At 32.7% G+C, this 20,729-nt stretch overlaps 1 protein-coding gene across 1 annotated transcript in view; it reads right to left on the bottom strand.

Annotated features, from left to right (window-relative positions):
* Nucleotides 1–19,076, bottom strand: part of LOC142317904 (alpha-glucosidase-like) — a 95,115-nt gene extending 76,039 nt beyond the window's left edge. Inside the window, exons 1-3 of the mRNA XM_075354443.1 lie at nucleotides 18,970–19,076; nucleotides 15,902–16,070; nucleotides 11,132–11,203 (exon numbers count right to left, since the gene is read on the bottom strand). Of these exons, the coding sequence (XP_075210558.1) occupies nucleotides 11,132–11,203; nucleotides 15,902–16,070; nucleotides 18,970–19,076 (348 nt within the window). The remainder of the gene's footprint in view (nucleotides 1–11,131; nucleotides 11,204–15,901; nucleotides 16,071–18,969) is intronic.
* Nucleotides 19,077–20,729: the final 1,653 nt, after the last annotated feature.

Below are 20,729 nucleotides of genomic sequence, written 5' to 3'. Positions count from 1 at the left end.
TTTGACATCGTCGATCAAATTTTTACAAACAACTCTGAAATAATAGAGCAGTCTGAAATTTGTGATATAAATTCAATCAGCGCTGAATGGAACACATTATATTGTATGATTAAACTTGTAAAATCAAACTCCCAATTTCAATCAAACTCCCAATCTGAATATTAAACCAGTTTTTCAGTCTTTATTACAAAAATCACTTTATTACTACTTAAATCACTTCTCTATGCTCAGATACTCCTGCTCATCTGTCTCCACGCCTACTCCGACACCTTCAGTCACTCTAGCTCCCAATTCTCTCTGATATTCCACCCATAACCCATTTCACTCGTATCAGCTCTACTCAAATTTCACCGCAGTCTGATCCCACCACCACGTGTTTTTCCAGTCTGCTTGTGAAGTCTTCTACTGTGCTCCTTGGTACGGCCATTGTCTCCTTAGATTCCTTCAGAATACATAATGTCCATGCTGTTTTGAACTCTGGTTCACAATGTACCTTAATTACCAAAAATTTGTCTTTTGCTCTTCCTTTAGGAAATTCCCAAATACGCCTTTCCGGTATTTCCTCTACGTGCTTCTATCCTTGGCACTGCAAATATTAAAATTCACTCCCTACTGCAATTCAAAAAGAACTTTCAAAGTCCCTCGTTCTTTCTAATATTTCTGGTAACCTTCCTTCTTATTCCTTATCCCCTTCAGTTGCCCAAAAATTTCAACATCTCCATCTTGCTGACCCATCTGTTTTGCCATATTTTGGCAAACCGGAATCCGGACCGCAATTCAAAAAGACCTTTCGATCAAAGGCCCTTGTTCTTTCTAATATTTCTGGTAACCTTCCTTCTCATTCCTTATGGTATTCCTTCTTATTCCTTCTTGCTTCAGTTGCTACGGCTGTGGCTAGCAACCATAACAGATCATACAAAACTATTCCTCAGATCTATTCTTTCAACTACGCATCTTCATCCCTGGAACTCTCCTTTTGACATAAATCACTTCTCCCAACTCCTTCATCTCTACTTCTCCTGCTGAATCGAAATCAATGTTTTCTCATATCCATGTTGTATATAAATTTATGATAATGCATTTTGCAGTTTTTATAAATTAATAAAATCTCTTATACCCCCACACGTTGCTTAAATATTGATAAAAAATCTTATGGCCTGTAAAACACAATAATGTTAAAATAGTGTTAAATTAAGCATGCAAATTAATCACTTCAATCACTCAATGTACACTTGTTTGGCATAACATGAAACAAGTGTATTAAAATTTCTCATTTCTTAATCATGATACCATACTAAAACATTTTTTTCTGAGGTTGTTTTGGATTTCAGCTGGTGATGTATTTTCATCTTAATTGTTTTCTTATGCAGTGGATTTCAGCTGGTGATGTATTTTCATCTAATTTTCTTATGCACTGGATTTCAGCTGGTGATGTATTTTCATCTAATTGTTTTCTTATGCACAGTACCCATTCCCCCAAAAATTTAACATATAAGGTTTTACGTATTACTCGAATAGTATAAACATAGTATAAACATAGTATAAACAATAAACATACTATAAACAATACTTTCAAATATTCTGTCTTTTCTTAATTTTCTTGAATTTAATTGCCTTTATTTGTGATTGTCGTTTCCTATAGTTTGTCCTACATGCATAAAACTTTTCTCTATAATTGTACAGATAAAAGATAAATTAAAAAAATGGATACAGAGGTACAGAGAATCATAATTCATTACTAGTTACAAAAGTAAATAAGCTTTTGTACATTATCTTCTGCCTTATTACCAAGCAGTTTACTTCCTTGCATAAAGGGCAGATGCTGACTGGATAAATTAATCGATGTGGATGTGGTAGACTGGGAGGTGTTGCACGATGACATCTGCAAATATTATATTCGCAGTGTTGCCAATATTAGTTTGCCTTTCATTTTATCAATTTATTATATCAATTTTATCAATTTTATTTTATCAATTTATTATTTATAAATGTTATTTATTTTCCACCACACTGAAGTTTTGTTTTCAAATTATATTTATTTTTTCTTTATATTCATTTAATCTTGAGTTTTCCAAAACAGTGGTGTTTTGGAATCTGAAAGTGGTACACGCTACATTTTCATTTATATATGCTCAGCTGATATTTTCATTTATGCCTTCTGTACTAATTTTACAAAATCAGTACAAAAGGCATGTGATTTTACAAAAGAAAATCTTTTATTTTCATACTAAAAAAATACCCTGTTCTTCTTGTTACTCTTATACACTTAGTGTATGGTTATTAATACATAACCAAAAATTTTGTACATGTCAAATTTTTTTAAACATTGTTTGTGAATTTCTTCTCTGTAATTGTGACAAATATTAAAAAATATTTGTCACAAATATTATCAAATTTGATAAAAATTTGATAATGTATGATTTTATATACTTGTATGTTATACTTTGTGTATGTTTATTATATACTATTATATACTTTATCTCAAGGAAATATTAATGTAAAATATACTTATACTGTACAGGTAAATAGAACTGTTATATAAATTTATAATGCATGTATAGGTAAATAGAAATGTTGTATATAAATTTATAATGCATTTTGCATTTTTTTAAATATGGTTTATATATATCATTTATTCTGTAAAAAATCAAGTCTTATCTTTTGATAAGAGCTATGTATAATTTTTGGTCTGGCTTTTTGGTCCTCCAGGCCAGATAGTAAAAGCCAGGTAGATAGACATTAATTTAGTAAACATTAAACTATATTAACTAATTAAAATGTTAATATATCCTATACTATATAATATTTATTGTAATTAATCCAAAAAGATGACTCGTTCTCAGGCTACCATTATTTCAGCTGATGCAGTGCTATCAAAGCGCAGAAAGACTGAAGGAAATGACACTCTGAAATATCTAATTAAAAGCAAAACTCTAAAATTATCACTTTGGAGAAGATGCCATTAGAAAATTTTCCTTCAGACTTTCTTGAAAAGACTGTGACATTTCTTGAAAATGACACACTTTCTGTGTGTGTGCATACTCACACTCAAGTGCATACTCACACCTATTACCATCTTAAATGGTAATAACATTGTTTTTTAATTATATTAAAACAAAAGGAAATCATCTTTTGGATTATAATTGTAATGTAATGTAATTTGTCTGTAAATATGTTCAGATTATTATTAGTACAAAAAAATAAGTACAAATGTATTATAATTTTATTTTTGTAACTTGCCCAACACCCTATAAGGTAATATTGTAACAATCAAATTAAGAATAATTTTTCATGCTTAGAAGAGAAAAACGTGTTCTAGCACATGCAGACAAGAGCAAGTGAAACTCCACTGATCAGAGCACTACAATCATGAAGCTTACTGTATATATGGAAAAATAGAATGAATTATTACACAATTAATAAACAGGATGTGAATCAAAAACTATATAAAAAAGTAAACAAATTCTAAATAAAGAACTTTCAAATATTTTCTCAGTCTTTTCTTAATGATCATGTGACATACTGCATGCTACCAGTAAACATCGCCCTACCCTGTAAGTATCCTATTTTTAAAAATAACATAGACAAATGTCTATAATATTTGTCGTTTCAAAATCATTTATATTATACAAAGTTATGTAAAGTAAATAAGCTTGTACAAAACACAAGGTTAGAAGCATCATGTACGCCCAGACCTTCAGAGAAATTTATCCTCATTGAAATTCCTTATTACCAAGCAGTTTATATCCCCTCATTGAAATTCCTTATTACCAAGCAGTTTATATCCATATGCAAGAAGGTAAATTTATCTACGTGGATGTGGTAGACTGGGAGGTGTTGCACGACATCTTGTTCTGCAAATACATTTATACAAAATTATTTATAAGTCTCAATCCACTGCTATACCCCTTGCCACTAAACTAGGTTCTGCTTGCTAGTTTATATACATACGTGGTAATGATTATCACGACCTTTGTTTCAAGCAGAAGATTCTGGACCCGATCATGCTTGTCAAATGCTAAAAATATCTCATCTCATGATAAAAAAAAGGGGATAAAAACAGGGGATTGTGCTATATAAGGTGACTTTGTTCATAGGAAAACTTTCAACACTTCATAAACACCTTATTACACTTCATAAATAGCCTGGCTGTGATACACATACACACGCACGCACATGCGCACACGCACACGCACGCACATGCGCACACGCACGCACATGCGCACACGCATGCACATGCGCACACGCACACACATGCGCACACGCACACACATGCGCACACGCACACACATGCACATGCGCACACACGCACGCACATGCGCGCACACGCGCACGCGCACACACACACGCGCACGCGCACACACACACGCACACGCACACATACACACACGCACACACACACGCACTTACACACACGCACTTACACACACACACACACACACACACGGACTTACACACACACACGGACTTACACACACACACACACACACACACGCACGCACACGCACACGCACACGCGCACGCACACGCGCACACGCGCACGCGCACGCACACGCACACGCGCGCACGCGCACGCACACGCGCGCACGCGCACGCGCGCACGCGCACGCACACGCACACACACACACATGCTAGACTTTCATTGGAGTTGGTAACCAAACCAAGTAATTAGTGCAATCAGAATTTACATCTTGAAGGTGTTTACTACTACTGTATGAACCCTATAAGGTAATCTTAAATTTAAAAAAATTATTACTAAGAAATTACGGAATCCCACTGTGCTGCTACACAAACAACAAGGAGAGATGCCAATATGAGTTTGCCTTTCATTTTACTAGTTATACTATTTATAATAGTTAAATCGTCTCTATATGTTTTTACTGTTAGTCACAGTATTAAGAAAATAAGGCAAAAATATTGTTGCCATGGATAACAGCAACTTTTATAACCATAGTTACCCACTTGCACTTGCACTTATGTTCAAATTATATTTTATTTTTTCTTTAGTAACACAATTTTTTCTTTAGTTAAAAATAATTTTAAAGTACAATGAAATTTATATGAAATTTGTTATTTATATGAAATTTAGTATTCAAGAAAATATATAAATAACAATTATATTAATACAAAAGAAATTTAGTCTTAAAGAAAATATATAAAACAATTATATTAAATAATACAAAAGAATCGCGCAATGAAATTGCAGACACAAATAATTTTTAATTAGAGAAACATTCTATTAACATGCACTACCGGTTTAATAAAAAAAATTCAGTCAAAAATTTAAAAAATGAAAATGAAGTAAATTTGTGAGATTAGGGAATACCAAAATTCAGGCAAGAATTATTTACAAATGGTTATGAATATTTTTAAAAATATTTTGAATGGGCACAGCCTTTAACCATTAAGATGTAAATTCTATGATTGCTGTTTTGAATGAAGAGTGGAGCTGATGGCTAATGTATGTTACTCAATATTATGATTCATTTCTAGATGTTGCAACATGTTAATTATGTAAACATAACATGTAAACTATTAATTATTTTAATTGTTTACCGACAGCAGGTTTTTTATCCTATTATTTTCATTAGAAGGTGAATTAATAGGTAGCAGAACTTACTTTTTAACATACGTACAGTAATTTATAATTTAATATTTATTTTATTTATTAAAGGTATTTATTGTTACTCTCATTACCCTCTTACAACCGTTTAACTTTGCTTATTTATGAGAACCATTTTATTGAACATGGCAGTGGTAGGCAACCACTGCCTATTTGAATAGTTGTTTGTAAAAAGTTTAACATTTTTTATAAAGTATTTATTTTGTAATAATTTTTATTGATTTCAGTAATTATCAGAAAAACCTAGACTTATTTATGAGAACTACTGAAATAAGCTGGCATAATTGCTGTAAATATCTGTTTAGGGATTTCTTAGACAGTGTAATGTAAAAGTGAGCTATTTTAAGTATCTATAAATGGCTAATCAGGATTTTTCTCAGCAATACAATATTTAAAGTAATGATTTTTAGTTGTTTTTATTGGCTGGTATATTTGTTGCAGATATTCATATTTATAATAATTTATCTTTATATTTAATCAATATTTATACATGCAGCTGATTCTGGAGAGTTGAATCAAAGCTTATTTGGTGATTTTAAGCAGCATCTACCAGCAATGAAATTAGTCTGTGCTGAAATAAATGAAGCATTTGATTCACAGCTTGCTACACGAGTTTGGGAATCGTTATTTATTTATTCTTTAGAGCAGTATATTTATTTTTATACAAAAGATAGGAAATTCTGATTATGTTCATGATTATATGCAGTAAATGCCTATGCATTAGGAATTAAAACTTGCACACATTTGATAGGTACTTTGAATAAAAATAAATCTTTCTTTATGTATCCCATTACCAGAAGCGTAATAAAATAATTCATATAATTAACTTAGTAAAAAACAATTTATCTCCTGGGTTGGTAATACAAATATTTGTTTAAAAAAATAGGTACTTTGAATAAAAATAAATCTTTCTTTATGTATCCCATTACCAGAAGCGTAATAAAATAATTCATATAATTAACTTAGTAAAAAACAATTTATCTCCTGGGTTGGTAATACAAATATTTGTTTAAAAAAATAACACCTTTCCTAGTACAGTTCTAAGTTTACACACAATCTTTCAAAAGGAAATAAGTACACTGCAGATGGTACAACTGAGCTTGTGAAAATTTCTGACAAATAATTTTATAAAAAGACTTAGCCAATTTTCTTAGACTTGCCTGTTGCATTTGACATAGTGCCCAATTCAAGGCTTCTAAAAAAGATGGAAAGTATGGATTTTCATGGCATAGCATTAAAACTGTTTACTCTCACATCTTTACCCTATATAAAAAATTGGTAAAAAATGTTGAACCGAATTTGGTTTACCACAAGGCTCTGTTCTTTCACTAATCACTTTTTTAATGTATATAAATTGATTTTAAATCAAATTTGATTAATTGTATGTAGATTAATTGTATGTAATGCTTCTGCCAAACTGAGACTCATGATTGAATAACTATCTACCAACAATCATCATTACACTATCACAAACGATTACTATAATGTAAAAATCACAATGGAGTTGTCCATTGTGGTCCATTCAGGTTGTCCATTCCTGAAATGTGTGGTTAATTGAAACCAAACCAACTAAAAATATCAGTATCCACAATCTAGTATTAAAATTTGTATAAAAAAAACTGCCTTTACTAGGATTTGAACCTTAGAACTCTTTGCTTCAAATTAAGCTGATATGCCATGATGAGTTCATCACTGGACCAACTCCAGTGGGTTGGACTGTGGTAACCAATCAGTTACTTGAATCAGATCAGACTACTACTTAACTGGATGCAGAACGCATTGCAGACTGGAGAGTGTAGGAAGGATACACGGCCAGCGATCAAGCATTCTTGATGACAATCACTGGCACCAGAGCCGGTAGTGATGGACCACCTATATTCACGGGCTGGAGCACCAGGGACTTTGACCCTGGTGTTTTACCGAACTTTAAAAATGTAATCTTAAAGAATACACAAAAAAAATCCCAGTAATAATAGTAAATTACTACTAACTTAAAAGTAGTAGTAGTAGTAGTACATGCTTTCAATAATGCTTTCTTGGGGTGAAAACACTCTCTAAATTCAAACGAGAAAAAAAAAGTAAAAAATGTAATTAGATGAGATTTTGAAGAAAATCATTTTACTTTAGAATTAGTAATAATTAGCACATTAATTCTTTTGGATAGAAATTAACTTATTTCATTGCTAAACAACACACTTTTAAATTACAGAATAATAAGTTCTGACATATTTAGTGACAACAAAAAGGATAAAATACAAAGGTAGTGGAAGTTAAATATTTTAAAAATTTGTATTTTAGGATGAATAGAAATCTCAAGGAAGTGAGATGCAGTTTATATGTAAACAGTTTTTCATAAACTAAATACCTGATAACCTCTGGAAGCTTAGTCGCTTAGTCGCTTAGTCGCTTATCTTTCAACTCATCTTAATTTATGATAAGATTTTAGGCCTGCATTTATGACAATAAGTGTTATCAAAGTCAGTATGTACTTCAAATATGAACTATGTATTTAACAAATTTCAGAAAGCTACTATTTTGGTGATAGTAGGTTTATGAAAAATAAATTTAGTTATATCCTCAGTCTCTAGTAATTGAAAATATAACAGGAACTGAGAAATGTTATTTTCTATAAAATTAGAATCATTAATTAAAAAACTAGAAAACAATATTTTTAAATTTTCATTTACACTTTGAAAATTGTTCACCTTCATGTAAGGGAGTGAATCATGTACATTCTGCAACTATGCAAACTACAGCCTACATCAAAAACTCACGGCAATAATCAGCTACAATAAAAACTTTGCATTTAAAAAACATATCAGCTTAGTATTTATTTCAGTATCCTACATAAATATTTACCTACACCAATACATGCTTTATAGTTCTATAAACAAATTCACTATAATGGCTAATACACAGGACCTGGTGAATAAAATATGAAATAAATAATAAAAATGTAATTTAACTAAGCATGTTTTAATATATAATTAAATCAAATGTAAAGCTATTTTTTTTTTTATATATGGAGGTTTTGAATCTTCAATGTTATCAGGTCTACTGATTAACACTAGAATTTTGATAACCACAGGGAAAACAGTTGCATACTGACAGGTCTGGAGAATGGCTGGTGATGCAACATCTCCTCCTCCTTTGGAATTCACATAGCCTGAAAACACCTCTCAAACAACCACATAGAGGCTCTGATAGTGTGTGTTGTAGCTCCATCCTGCTGGAACTACAATGCATTAAAGTTGAATCCACAAAGCCATTAACAACAATCTTCTTAATAAATACATAAACATAAAAACACAGAACAATATACTAAATGAAGACATGATTCAAATTAAACATGCTGTCCGATCACAAAGTTGCCAATATCAGTTGAATGCAGTATGAAACAACCACCCACCACGTTGGTCTAATGATGAATGCATCTTCACAAATCAACTGATTTTGAAGTCGAAGGAGTTCCAGCATTAAAATCCTAGTACGGGCAGTTACTTTTATACACATTGAATACTAGATTGTGGATACTGTTCTGTTGTGGATAGTGTTCTTTGGTGGTTGGGTTTCAATTAATCACAACATTTCAGAAATGGTCGACCTGAGACTGTACAAGACTACACTTCACTCACTCATACATATCATCCTCATTCATCCTCTTAAGTAGTACCTGACAGTGATTCCCGAAGGCGAAACAGGGGAAAAAAGATGAAACATAACAGCAGCAACAGTCACTCAACAGGATCATAATAACAACTGAAACTGTTATGACAAAACATCTTATCAAATTCTGTTCAAAATTTTATCACTGGTACATTAACAAGATTACGAATATTTTCTGTAGCTGCAACAATATATTCCTTTTAATTTTCTAAACACATTGGTGTATGTTTTAAAAAGTGAGAAAATATTTGTAAAGAATTACGTACTGAACAAGTTACCTTTCTACAATAGACTAGTAGACAGTACAGATACAGAGTAGTTAGACTGAAGATGCAACCATATCAGAGAAGTACCTGTTGAGAGTCAGACAGGAATGATTCCTGAAAGAGGGCAGCAGGTCTTTCAGTAGTTTTTAAGGGCGTAGGTCAGGAGGACTTAAACGGCCATATCATCACTTAATCTACTGAGCACTGCGCAGGTCAAAGCAGGTACAAATGCTGTATATATATATATATTTTTTTTTTTTAGGGCGAAAAACGGTTGGACGTTATCATCGCCCGGAAAATAAATAAAAGTAATTAAGGTTGTTACATAAAATTAAAACTTAAAACTACTATCACAGGAAACAAAATCCGGAATGGGTGTAAAAGGCCCATTCTCAGATAACAAAAACACTAACATGTAACTTAAAACTACGTTAAAAACTATCATATTAAAAATAAATAAAACTTAAAACTAAAAAAGGATATAAAACTTAAAACTATTATGTCTTACAACTAATATCACAAAAGTCTTACAACTAATATCACAAAAATCTTACAACTAATCTCATCACAGACGAATTTAAAAAACATAAAAAAAAAAAAAAAAATGAATATATATATATATATATATATAAAAAAAAAATTCCGATAGGGAGTGTAAAAGGCTCGGCTCGCTACTCGGATAACAAAAACAATACATAGGACTAGAGTAATTAATTTTTTTGTATTAACCCTATACTACGCAAAAACAGAAACAATGGTTTTTTAAGGCTTGGAGAGCACTACACGAGTCACTGCAAATAAGAATTTTTCTATATTTAGGGTTAATGATGTTTAGAGCCTTATTTATAGCGTATAGTTCAGCGGTAAACACATCGTAATACCGGGTAGACCAAGTTCTTTCATAGACAACAAATGCACAGCCAACTGTATCGTTTTGTTTCGATCCATCAGTATATACAATCGCGTCTGGTTTCATCTTGGAGACACAGAGTTCATTAAAATGCTTCTTTTCATATCAATTATATTCTTTTCGCGAAACAAGTTGTTGTGCAAATAATTGAGGTTAACGGCGTCAGTCTTCTTAACAGGTTCACCGATATCACATAATCGCTCATTTGAAAAGATTAGCCTATAGATTTTCGATAGTAAAACAGTTGTAAATCCACTGTTTTGCTTTACGTAAATTTTGTTTACAAAACAAAACCAGAAGTGGTTGCATCATCATCGTCAACGGAACTTCCGACGATGCACAACCTTCGTTTTTTGATATTGTAATCTCCATCGGCGGTTTTGTCAAATGTTTCAATAACCCGCGTAGGTGGTGGTCTATTATCGTATGCTCCGGTATGAAAATTACCGAACTTGTCGATACTCATCTTTGAACGGATTAAAATAAAATCTTACCTCTACCCTTTATATATCTGCCTTCTTGTAATTTTTCTATAACGGAAACTATTTCGTTATTATGACCCGTATGATCTGCACGGTTTGAGGCCAACAATAGACGCAGTCTATCACAAAGTTCGTTCGGATCGTCCAAGTTCGGATCCTAATCCGGTTTAAATGTTTTCATTACCCTCATAAGGAGCTCTGAACCAGTTATAGTGCTTTCCTCCTCCTCCTCTTCATAATTGACACCTAATCGTTTCTGGGGAAAAAATTGCTTAATAAAATTATTGTATTTGACAGATCTGCTGGAAATTATGTGACAGTCGTTTGACTTTTATGCGCTTCAGTATTGTTATATTTTTTTGTAATTATTCCAGTCTTTAATCGTATAGTATTTAGGTTTCTTCAGAAATATCAATTGATGTAAACCATCAGTTCCTTTATAAGTTTTATTTTCAATTATAAATTTATTTCCTTTGAACAAAACAATGCGGTGTCCAATCGTCCAACGATCGTTTATGTTATTTACCTATTTCTATCCATTACAATCAGATCCAAGTAATACATTGCACAATCATCAAGCGACAATGGGTCTATAGGTCTAGCGAGCTGACTTAACTTTCATAACTTTCGGCGTAAATACTCTACCTTCCTCTTTCTTTATTTCTTCTTCTGGTTCATTTTTTTTATTTAAATGTTTCCTTAAGTTCATGTAATCGTTATCATCATTACATCAATTGTTAATAAGTTGGTCAACTACCAAGTAGTATTGGTCAACGTTTTAAAGTAGTTCCTTTATGACCATTCTCTGCTTGTTCAGTGGATTATGGTGGTCCAATTATGATTCGCCATGGCAAGCAGCAATCTAAGTCTATTACTATAGCTTAAATTGCACTTTTTATATGTCTTGCGACTAAGGCAATACATTTAGAACTAGTCTCTTACTTAACTACACAGCCTTAAAATAATTCATATCTCGTAGTGGTACAAGTATTCCTAAGCAAATCTTTTCTGATAATTATATTAATTTTTACTCTGCTAAAAACGTACTTTATAACCTATATCAACTCTTTAATCAGACAGTTTTAAATCAAATATTAAATAATTTTCAATGAAACAAGATTTCAATTGGTCATTCATTCCTCTTGCATCTCCTGAATTTGGTGGTTTGTGGGAAAGTGCAATTAAAAGTGTCAAACATCACATGCATCGTGTTATCAGTCAAATGATTCTTAACTATTATTATTATTATTATTATTAATTATTATTTGGTATCTATCAAGCTTGATACATCTTGACATATAAGGTTCACGAACAACATTACCAAAGAAAACTTAGATCTTTGCAATGCTGCATACCACTATTCTAGAGGTTTAGTCCACTTTAGATCATGTACACTTAATCTGACACTGACATGTGATTGCTCTAGCCAATGGATACATCTTGACGCATGAGGCTTAATGAACAATATTACTAAATAAATCCTAGATCTTTGCGATGGTAGGTAGAATCAATCTAGAGGTTTAGCTTACCCTAGATAATTTACTTATAATTTCCATTGGCATGTGACTGCCCTGGCCAATTGATACTTCTTAATGCATAAAACAATATTATAAGAGATCCTATATGGATGCAATCCTATATAGAGTTATGTAGTTACTTATGATTATTACATAAACTAATCTATTTATCAGAATTATGATTTATTCTATTTACTGTATAATTGATTGTAACTTTGATTCATTGCATATTTAAATAAGTGAATATAATTACAATTTATGTTTTGAGATAACTATTACATACTATTTGTCATTCATAAATGATAACAATTTGTTCTAAACATGAATTTAGACATTTCCATTTGACTTGGCAATATGTGCCTTGTAATTTTGTTATCTTGATAAATACAACACTATGATTTTATAAGTTGTGTACAATTGCATGATATTATTACATTACATTTTAATTGTTAATTGTACCTTTTTTGTTGTTAACATAAGTTACTGTATAGATAATTTATTTGTTACTTTCATTGTCTACACTGCTTCATATGTATAAACTATTATTTTTACCATTCTTATTACTTGTAAATTTGATTATAATTTAAATGAGTAAATAACTTTGTATGATTTTTTGGTGAGCAGTGTATGGTCAGACCTGACTTCATTTCCTTTTTATTTCTAATATCAAGATATATTTCTTTCTAAAAATGTAAACAAACTTGTTATTTACCAAAATACAACTGGTAACCATGGCAATACCAATTGCCATGGTTACCAGTTGTTTATACTTAATTATGTTGATATGAATTATTAAAATTAGTATTTCTTTATATATCAAAGACACACATAACACTCACAATAACACTTACATAAAAAGGTTAATAAAGAATTTACTCAAAATATGTCTACTTGTATATTTAATTGGTATCTGTGAATTAGTGCTACGGTGAAAAATGATGTAAAGAAATTCTGTTATATGACTCTACATTGTTGTTGCAACTCCTGGTTTATTTAAAATGCAAGAAATCATTCATGTTAAGTACATGTATTAATGAAGAACTTTAAAATTATATTATATTATATTATCCATATAATAAAATATGGATAATCACAGTTGTATTAGCATTACCAGACAATTATAGGATCAACAGCACAATGATAAAAAATGTCCTGTAAGAACATTATAGGCTTTAGTATGTAATCATTGCCAATTAATATGTAACCTTAGTACAAAAATGAATTTTTTGTTTATGTAACAATTGTAGATTAGAATGTTTGAAAAAGGTGCTAATGGTTTATTTTATTATTTCTGGCCTTGGTTTACATAAGATTAGATTCATATTGATGATAGTTTTACTGTGAATTCTTATATCATTGCCGGTATATGGCTTTAGTTTTATAATAAAATTATTGAGTTATGCCTGTGAAGTTGAAAAACATTAAAACAGTATTTTCAAGTTTTCAGCTTCAAGATATCTAATAGAATACAACTGCTAAACTAATAATTAACTATTGAAGGATTCAATAATTACATATTTTAATTATGTGGCAAATATGAATATGTGACGTTCAGACACTGCATGATGGTATATGGATTGTTCATATGCACATCATTATTGAAGGCAGTAGCTTTATTTTTACAATTTTCCTGCATATAAAACTACTTAAAAGAATTCCATGAATTCTTCAGGTATTGCATTAATAAAATAACATGTATCTAAAAATCCAGTTATTATACTTAAAATTTTCACAGAAATTTAGCGATAAATTTACCAATATAAAATTTAAAGTACTTATTTTTTTAAGATCTTTCATGTTAAGTACATGTATTAATGAAGAACTTTAAAATTATATTATATTATATTATAATATAATTAATCATTATAATATATTATATAATATTAATCATTTATGGAAAATTTTAGAACTGGAACTGCAGGTAGTTACAGAAACCAAGAAAGCATAAGTTGTAGATAAATGACATTTTGCTTATAAATAAAAATAGCTATGTACAGTAATTTTTTAGTAGGGTATACAGGGGATACGAAATAAGTTTTCGGTGTTCTATCTCATATTTTTGTTTTTGGTAGTTCATATTTACTGCAAAGGAGCTTATTATTTGTAAACAATTTATGGTGAAATAAACATCTGGCATAATAAATTACTGTTGTCTGTCATTAAAGGATTTTACAGAATTAATGAATTTTACTTTACCAGAATGTTACGTTACAGTTTAGAGAAATGCACCAATACACAGAATTTTTTTAAAGAAAACCATTTATACAGAATAAACAGACATGGTAATTCTATGTGTTTCAATACACATGGTTTCTTTTTTTCCTGATAAGATCTTAGAGTGTTGAGTCTACAGTAAAAATTCTGAAGTAAATAAATCATATGATTTATTTACCAATAAATGTATGATTACTATGAAATCAATATTTAACAAATTTATTATTTATCTGTGTGCATTTAAATTTTGTTTAAATCAACTAAGTTTTTATTTATTCAAACAGATAAATTCAAAAGTTATTCAAAAGTTTAGGTTTTAATCACAAAGAGGATCAATTTAAAAAATAGGCAAAAAATAAAGTAAATAATGGTTTACAAGTGTACTTAGCACGAGCAAGTTAAGTGTGGAAGATACAATAGTTTTTCTTTGAATGTAAATTATTTTTTTAAATAACAAGTTATTGTTTTTTGTTTCGTGGTTGAATGTTCTTTCTTTATAATATGACTTTACACTTTGTAAATGCATTAATGACTATCATCAGTATCTCTTTGTTGCCCTCCCATCCATGTTATTACACTATATTTTCCACAGCGACCTCTGCAACACCTTCCCCTTCTTCCTCCGGCAAATTATCGTTAGGTTGTAGAATGGAGTTTACAAATTCTTTATCAGCCATGTAATGAATGGGCAACGGGTGTTGGTTTTCTTGAACCCACTCATTTAAATCACTTAGACAATTCTTGCCTGGTTGAATTTGACAGCGCTGTATACAACATTTTTTAAATGACACAGTATTAAGAAATTCTGTTACTTGTAATTCTGAGTTAACGACAGCGGTCAGTAGCTCTCGTCGGTAGTAAGCTTTAAATGCTCTTATAACTCTAAGGTCTAATGGTTGGATCAAAGATGTGGTATTCTTGGGTAAACACATTACGATTATTTTCAGTAGGGCAATTGTCAATAAGTAATAAAGCTTTTTCTTCCAATTTTAGAACTCGTGAATAATTTTTAACACAAGGCACAATTCGTCGTTAAATCACGTTAAAAAAATATTACCTCATCCAAGCATTTTACTATTTTTAAAATGGTAATGAATTCATATTAACGTGCTTGAAGCAATGTGAGCTGGTACAATTGCCAATGAGCAATGGCTTCAATTTATGATTTCCTGACTTACTGGTACACAAAAGAAAAGTTACCCTTTCTCTGTTTATTTTCATACCAGACTGTTGGCAATAGTCATTTCATCACAATTACACAACTGTTCGTCACTGAAGTTATTCTCTTCTGTAACCGATTGTAGTATTGTTTGTGAAAAATGTTCATGATCCCAGTTTGCTACTGAGCACAATATGCAAATAACATGAGACACCCAGATTTTATCATGATCCCTGAGTGCACAATAAAAAAAAACCTATTTTTATCAATTCTGAAATAGTATTTCTTTGAGATTAAATTGTCTGGAAGATTTGCTTCAACATGGCAGAAGCCATGTTGAAGCAAATGAAAATGAGAAAAATTCCTTTGTATTATAAAGAATTGATTAAAATATAGTAAAACACTAACAACTCTACGAATCACAACACACAGTATAGACAAGTGAAGCTAGACTGAATACGATTTTAAGTTCTGTAGTAGGCAAGAACAGAGGTCTGTATGATGCAATCATATACAAATGTTTGTACGTGTCTACTTCTCATGATGTAGTGCATATATTTATTTATTTATTTATTTTTATTAAGCATGTTTGCATGTTGTTTAAAAGTAAAAATTCAGAAACTATTGATGAAAATGTGTTAGATTTTTTACAAATTTACAATTTACATGGCAACAGAATTTCAGTAGAATGTTTGAAATCAGCACTCAATAGCAGTGAGAAAAGTTATGTAACATCATGATAGGTACAACTTCATTTGTACAATTTACTGGGCTTCCAAACCATCCACAAATAATGGAATCAGAGGAAGAAAGATTTACAAATAAGATTCTATATTACACCACCTGCCTATATGTATATCATAAATACAGTTCTTGACTAATTGAATAAAGAATTAATAAATAAAGAGAATTATAACTTACAGGAAAGAATGGAGGGAATATGGAAACAATATTTTGTAACAGCTTTAATATTAAAGTCCAATAAAAAGATATGTTGATGCAAAACATCATCAATCCTAATACATTCTTTAATCTTGTAATTTCTTAGCTTTAATTTAATGATCTCTGATATATCATAATATCTATATAATATATAATAATGATATATTATAATATTATTGTGATATTCACTTTGATAAATATATTTATGTGTTCTTTTTGTAGCCGTAAGTATTTTTGTAATCATAACAGAACCATCTCTCTGCACAACATATTTACAAGTTCATTTTTATTGGTATATAAGTTACACATAGCTTCATGGTCATCATACTTTTTTGGATCTCTGTAATATTTAAAAAACCTTGGTGTGCACTATGTTTAAAATTACCAATTAAGAAAATATACTATATCCTTAGAACTAATCTTATAATGTCCAAATTCTCCAATTTTAGTTCCACTGTCAATTGATTACATAATATTTGGAAATCTTTTCTATTTCATTGAATAATTCTCTAGTTGATATAATCCTAGATGTAGCATTCCTAATTTTCAAAATTTTAATGAATTCCCAATATCTTGAACTAAGCTTAAAATAATATTATACAAAATAATTAGCTGGTTAATAAAAATCTGTTAATTTTTCTACTTCAATTCAATTATTCATATTTTTATTCATTATTAACAACTTAATACTTAATTCCTTAAACTTATCTTAATTCAGTATTGAGTATTTATTTGTCTTATTATAGCTAATTTATTTATTCTAATTGTTCATACTTTCCTCAATCATAATGCATTCAAATTACAGTAAATAGTTTAAAAAGTGAACCGAGTCCATTTTGATTTATAAATGTGATGAAGTCCATATGATTAATAAATTTGAAATAATTACTCACATTTCTAAATTATGGCCATCAGTTAGAAAATCTTCTGTTTTTCTTACATCATACAATTAATTATTATTAAAACAAGTTAATATATTAATATTCGCAAATATTAGTCAAATTTTCTGTTATTTAATCTATCTAAATTATATTAAAAGAATAGTCCCGATACAAATAGATTTAGCTAAATTAGAAGCCTTTTAGGTTTTGATTGGTGGATTCGATCTGGTATGAATTTTTTAATTATCGCTTCTCCCCCTCTGGCCTCGTGCTGTATAGCTTGTGTTTACTGCTACCAGTAGCGATTTGCTTCAAGTGCAGCTTCCCTACGTTCACGTCGTCGGGGCTGACAACGATCAGTATCTGTCAGTCAATCCAGCTGTGTTGCAGGAGTTCCACTGTCGGCTAAGTAATACTTTGGCCCTTTGATGCGGACAAAGTAATGTTGCAGTGCAGTTTTGAGCGATTTTGAATTGAGTACTTTAGCAACAATAGCAATATTTTCACTTAGACTTATCAATCTAACTTGTACACGCGGTAAAAGGCGCAATTTTTCTTCGGACACCCGCCTCAGCGCGGCGATAAGGTGGCAACGACTTCTGTATAAGTCCCTGTGACGAGTAAAGGGTACTTCCCTTAGTACTACTCGCGTTCTTATAAGAACGAGGGCCATAATCCGTGATTTTGTACCATACATCGATCCAGTAGCGACGAAGAGGTGCATAGAGTGACAAGAGAATACTTAAGGTCTCCGGCTCCGTAACATTTGGAAAGATACCATGTCTATCGACCAGTAGAAAATCGTCCCACCTAACTTGCCAAAAATCAAAACCTTGCTCTTCAAAGAAGCCCTTACTGCTTGGAAACGTACCGCTTGTTACGTTCCGTAGCTAGAATGTCCAAGCGGTTTAATGCTGGCGATCAGAGACCGCCTCTCTCGAGACTGTTCTGTAGCCACCGACAACAAGTAACAATAGAAGACGCTGGGTTCGCAAAGAATTGCATATAACATTGGAATTGTAAACTATGAGCCCAGACGGGCGCAGCGTACAACATTATAGCCTCACAGATACCTTCGTAAAAAAATATGCATTGTACTGCATAATAATTCAACCCCCAGTCGGGATGGTGACCCTACGGACACCAAAGATGGCATCGATGGCCGATGGCCTTTTGCATACCTAATCGGAATTCCGTCCATCACAACCCGCCGGTGATGAGTTGCAGCTGACCCTTAAGAACGTCATAGTGGTTTTCTCCGTACTGAAAACCATCTTATGCTGAAGACCCCACAACCTTAGTACCTTACATGCCTGTGTCGCTCTGAGCTCTATCTCGGCACGCAAATTGCCCGCAACCAGCCCATCGATGAGCATATGAGACGATGGATCGGCCTATATGCCGACCACTGGGCATCTTCAATTGCATGAGATTCGAACTCAACAACCCAGACGAGTGGACCTAGAACACTGCCCTGTGAACAACCTTTAGACAGGGTCTTTACTCCTTCCAAGCCGCTGTCACGAAGGACGAAATTTCTGTCGCTGAAGGAGCTGGAGAGAGTTCTGATCACATTTAGCGTGCACCCATGCTGCTGAAGTTAAAAGAAAACAAGAGGGCCACCACAAGTTACTGAAGGCTCCGGATATTTCTAAAAAGACGCTGAGTACATATTTGGACTTGCTGGACGAAGCCAGATCTATTGCCCTAAGAATTGCGCCCTTTGTGCCCTTTCCGGAGCGAAAACGATACTGTTCATCCATCAGCATATGGTTAGAAGTCAACCTAAAATTAATGCAAAGGTACAAGACCTACTCGAAAACCTTACCTACTACCGGGTAGAGGACGGCAAGAACATACTTGGGATCCTTGACGCCACCTTTGAAGAGCAATTACAACACCACACTTCCAACACGCTGGGAAAATCCAGCAAAAAGCATCCTATTAAAAACCCTAGTCAAAGGGCCAAGAATCACCCGTGCGAACAAGGAGCTCCACTGTGATACCATCATATACGGGGGCTTTATTCCTAGCCAGGCTACAAATTACTTAACGGACTTTCACCTCAGTAATCTCAGAAGACCATGCAGCCATGGTAATCTCAGTAATCTCAGAAGACCATGAATGAAAACACGACACTGTCGGCGGGTCGGCGACTGCACTGCCGAGGGTATGGATTCCATGCAGCCATGAAGTGTAGCGGCATCTCGCCGATGGTTGAAAGCAAGCAAATGTCACGCGGGACTCTGCGATGGAGCTAAATGGGAGTAGAGGTCTGTCCGCCTTTCACTTGTAGACCAGACCGGAGTCCGTAAATTAACCTAAGTCTGGGGTATGAATTGAAATTGAGTTCACTAAGGGAACTAGGACTAAATTTTGTTGTTGCAAAACACATTATTGGCGGTATTTTGTTTAAATCTGTCTCGAATTTCAAGACATTTACTAGAAATTGACTAAATAAACGTAAAACTAGGCGTGGGGCTCGTGCTTCCGGGAACACGGTTAGCTAGTTAAAGAGGGTAACTATGTAGGACATCTCGATTCCCCCCCCCCACACGAGTGGAGAAGATCCCGCCTCATAGCGTGTCCGCTCGCTACACCACCCCCTCTGTTCCTAGCCAGTAGTGGCTTAAACAGAGTAACGATGTAGGAGAGTCAAGATGTCCGGACGACGCCTACAGCGAAGGCAAAAGTGGAGTCGTTAGCGACGGAACTTACCCTTAAAAACTTCGCTTTAGAGACCTCGCCTAAGATCCGGTAGGTCTTGATGGCCGGTGGACGTCTGTTCTTCGGATGGACCTCATGTAAGTTTGTCGACAATATAGACGTCGATGCTCAAGTGTCAAGGAATTGGTTGCACTTCTCTTCGCTGCAAAGCGCAGTTGGAAATGTGTCACTGTGCTCTTCCAGTGCACAGGGCAGCCAATTACCTTGCCAAGTGCGCCGCCTGTACCTTGGTGAAAGGCTGCAATGCTGGACACCGTGGCGGTGGTAGGCAATGGAGGGCGTATGAGATTGCTCGGGCGAGAGCTGAAAAGAATACAGTTTATGGCGATGCCTGAATTGGGA

This window comes from Lycorma delicatula, chromosome 1, assembly GCF_047948215.1.
Source record: "Lycorma delicatula isolate Av1 chromosome 1, ASM4794821v1, whole genome shotgun sequence".
Lineage (NCBI taxonomy): Eukaryota > Metazoa > Arthropoda > Insecta > Hemiptera > Fulgoridae > Lycorma > Lycorma delicatula.
The sequence above is the reverse complement of the archived record's forward strand: the minus strand, read 5'-3'. Positions and strand labels throughout refer to the sequence as shown.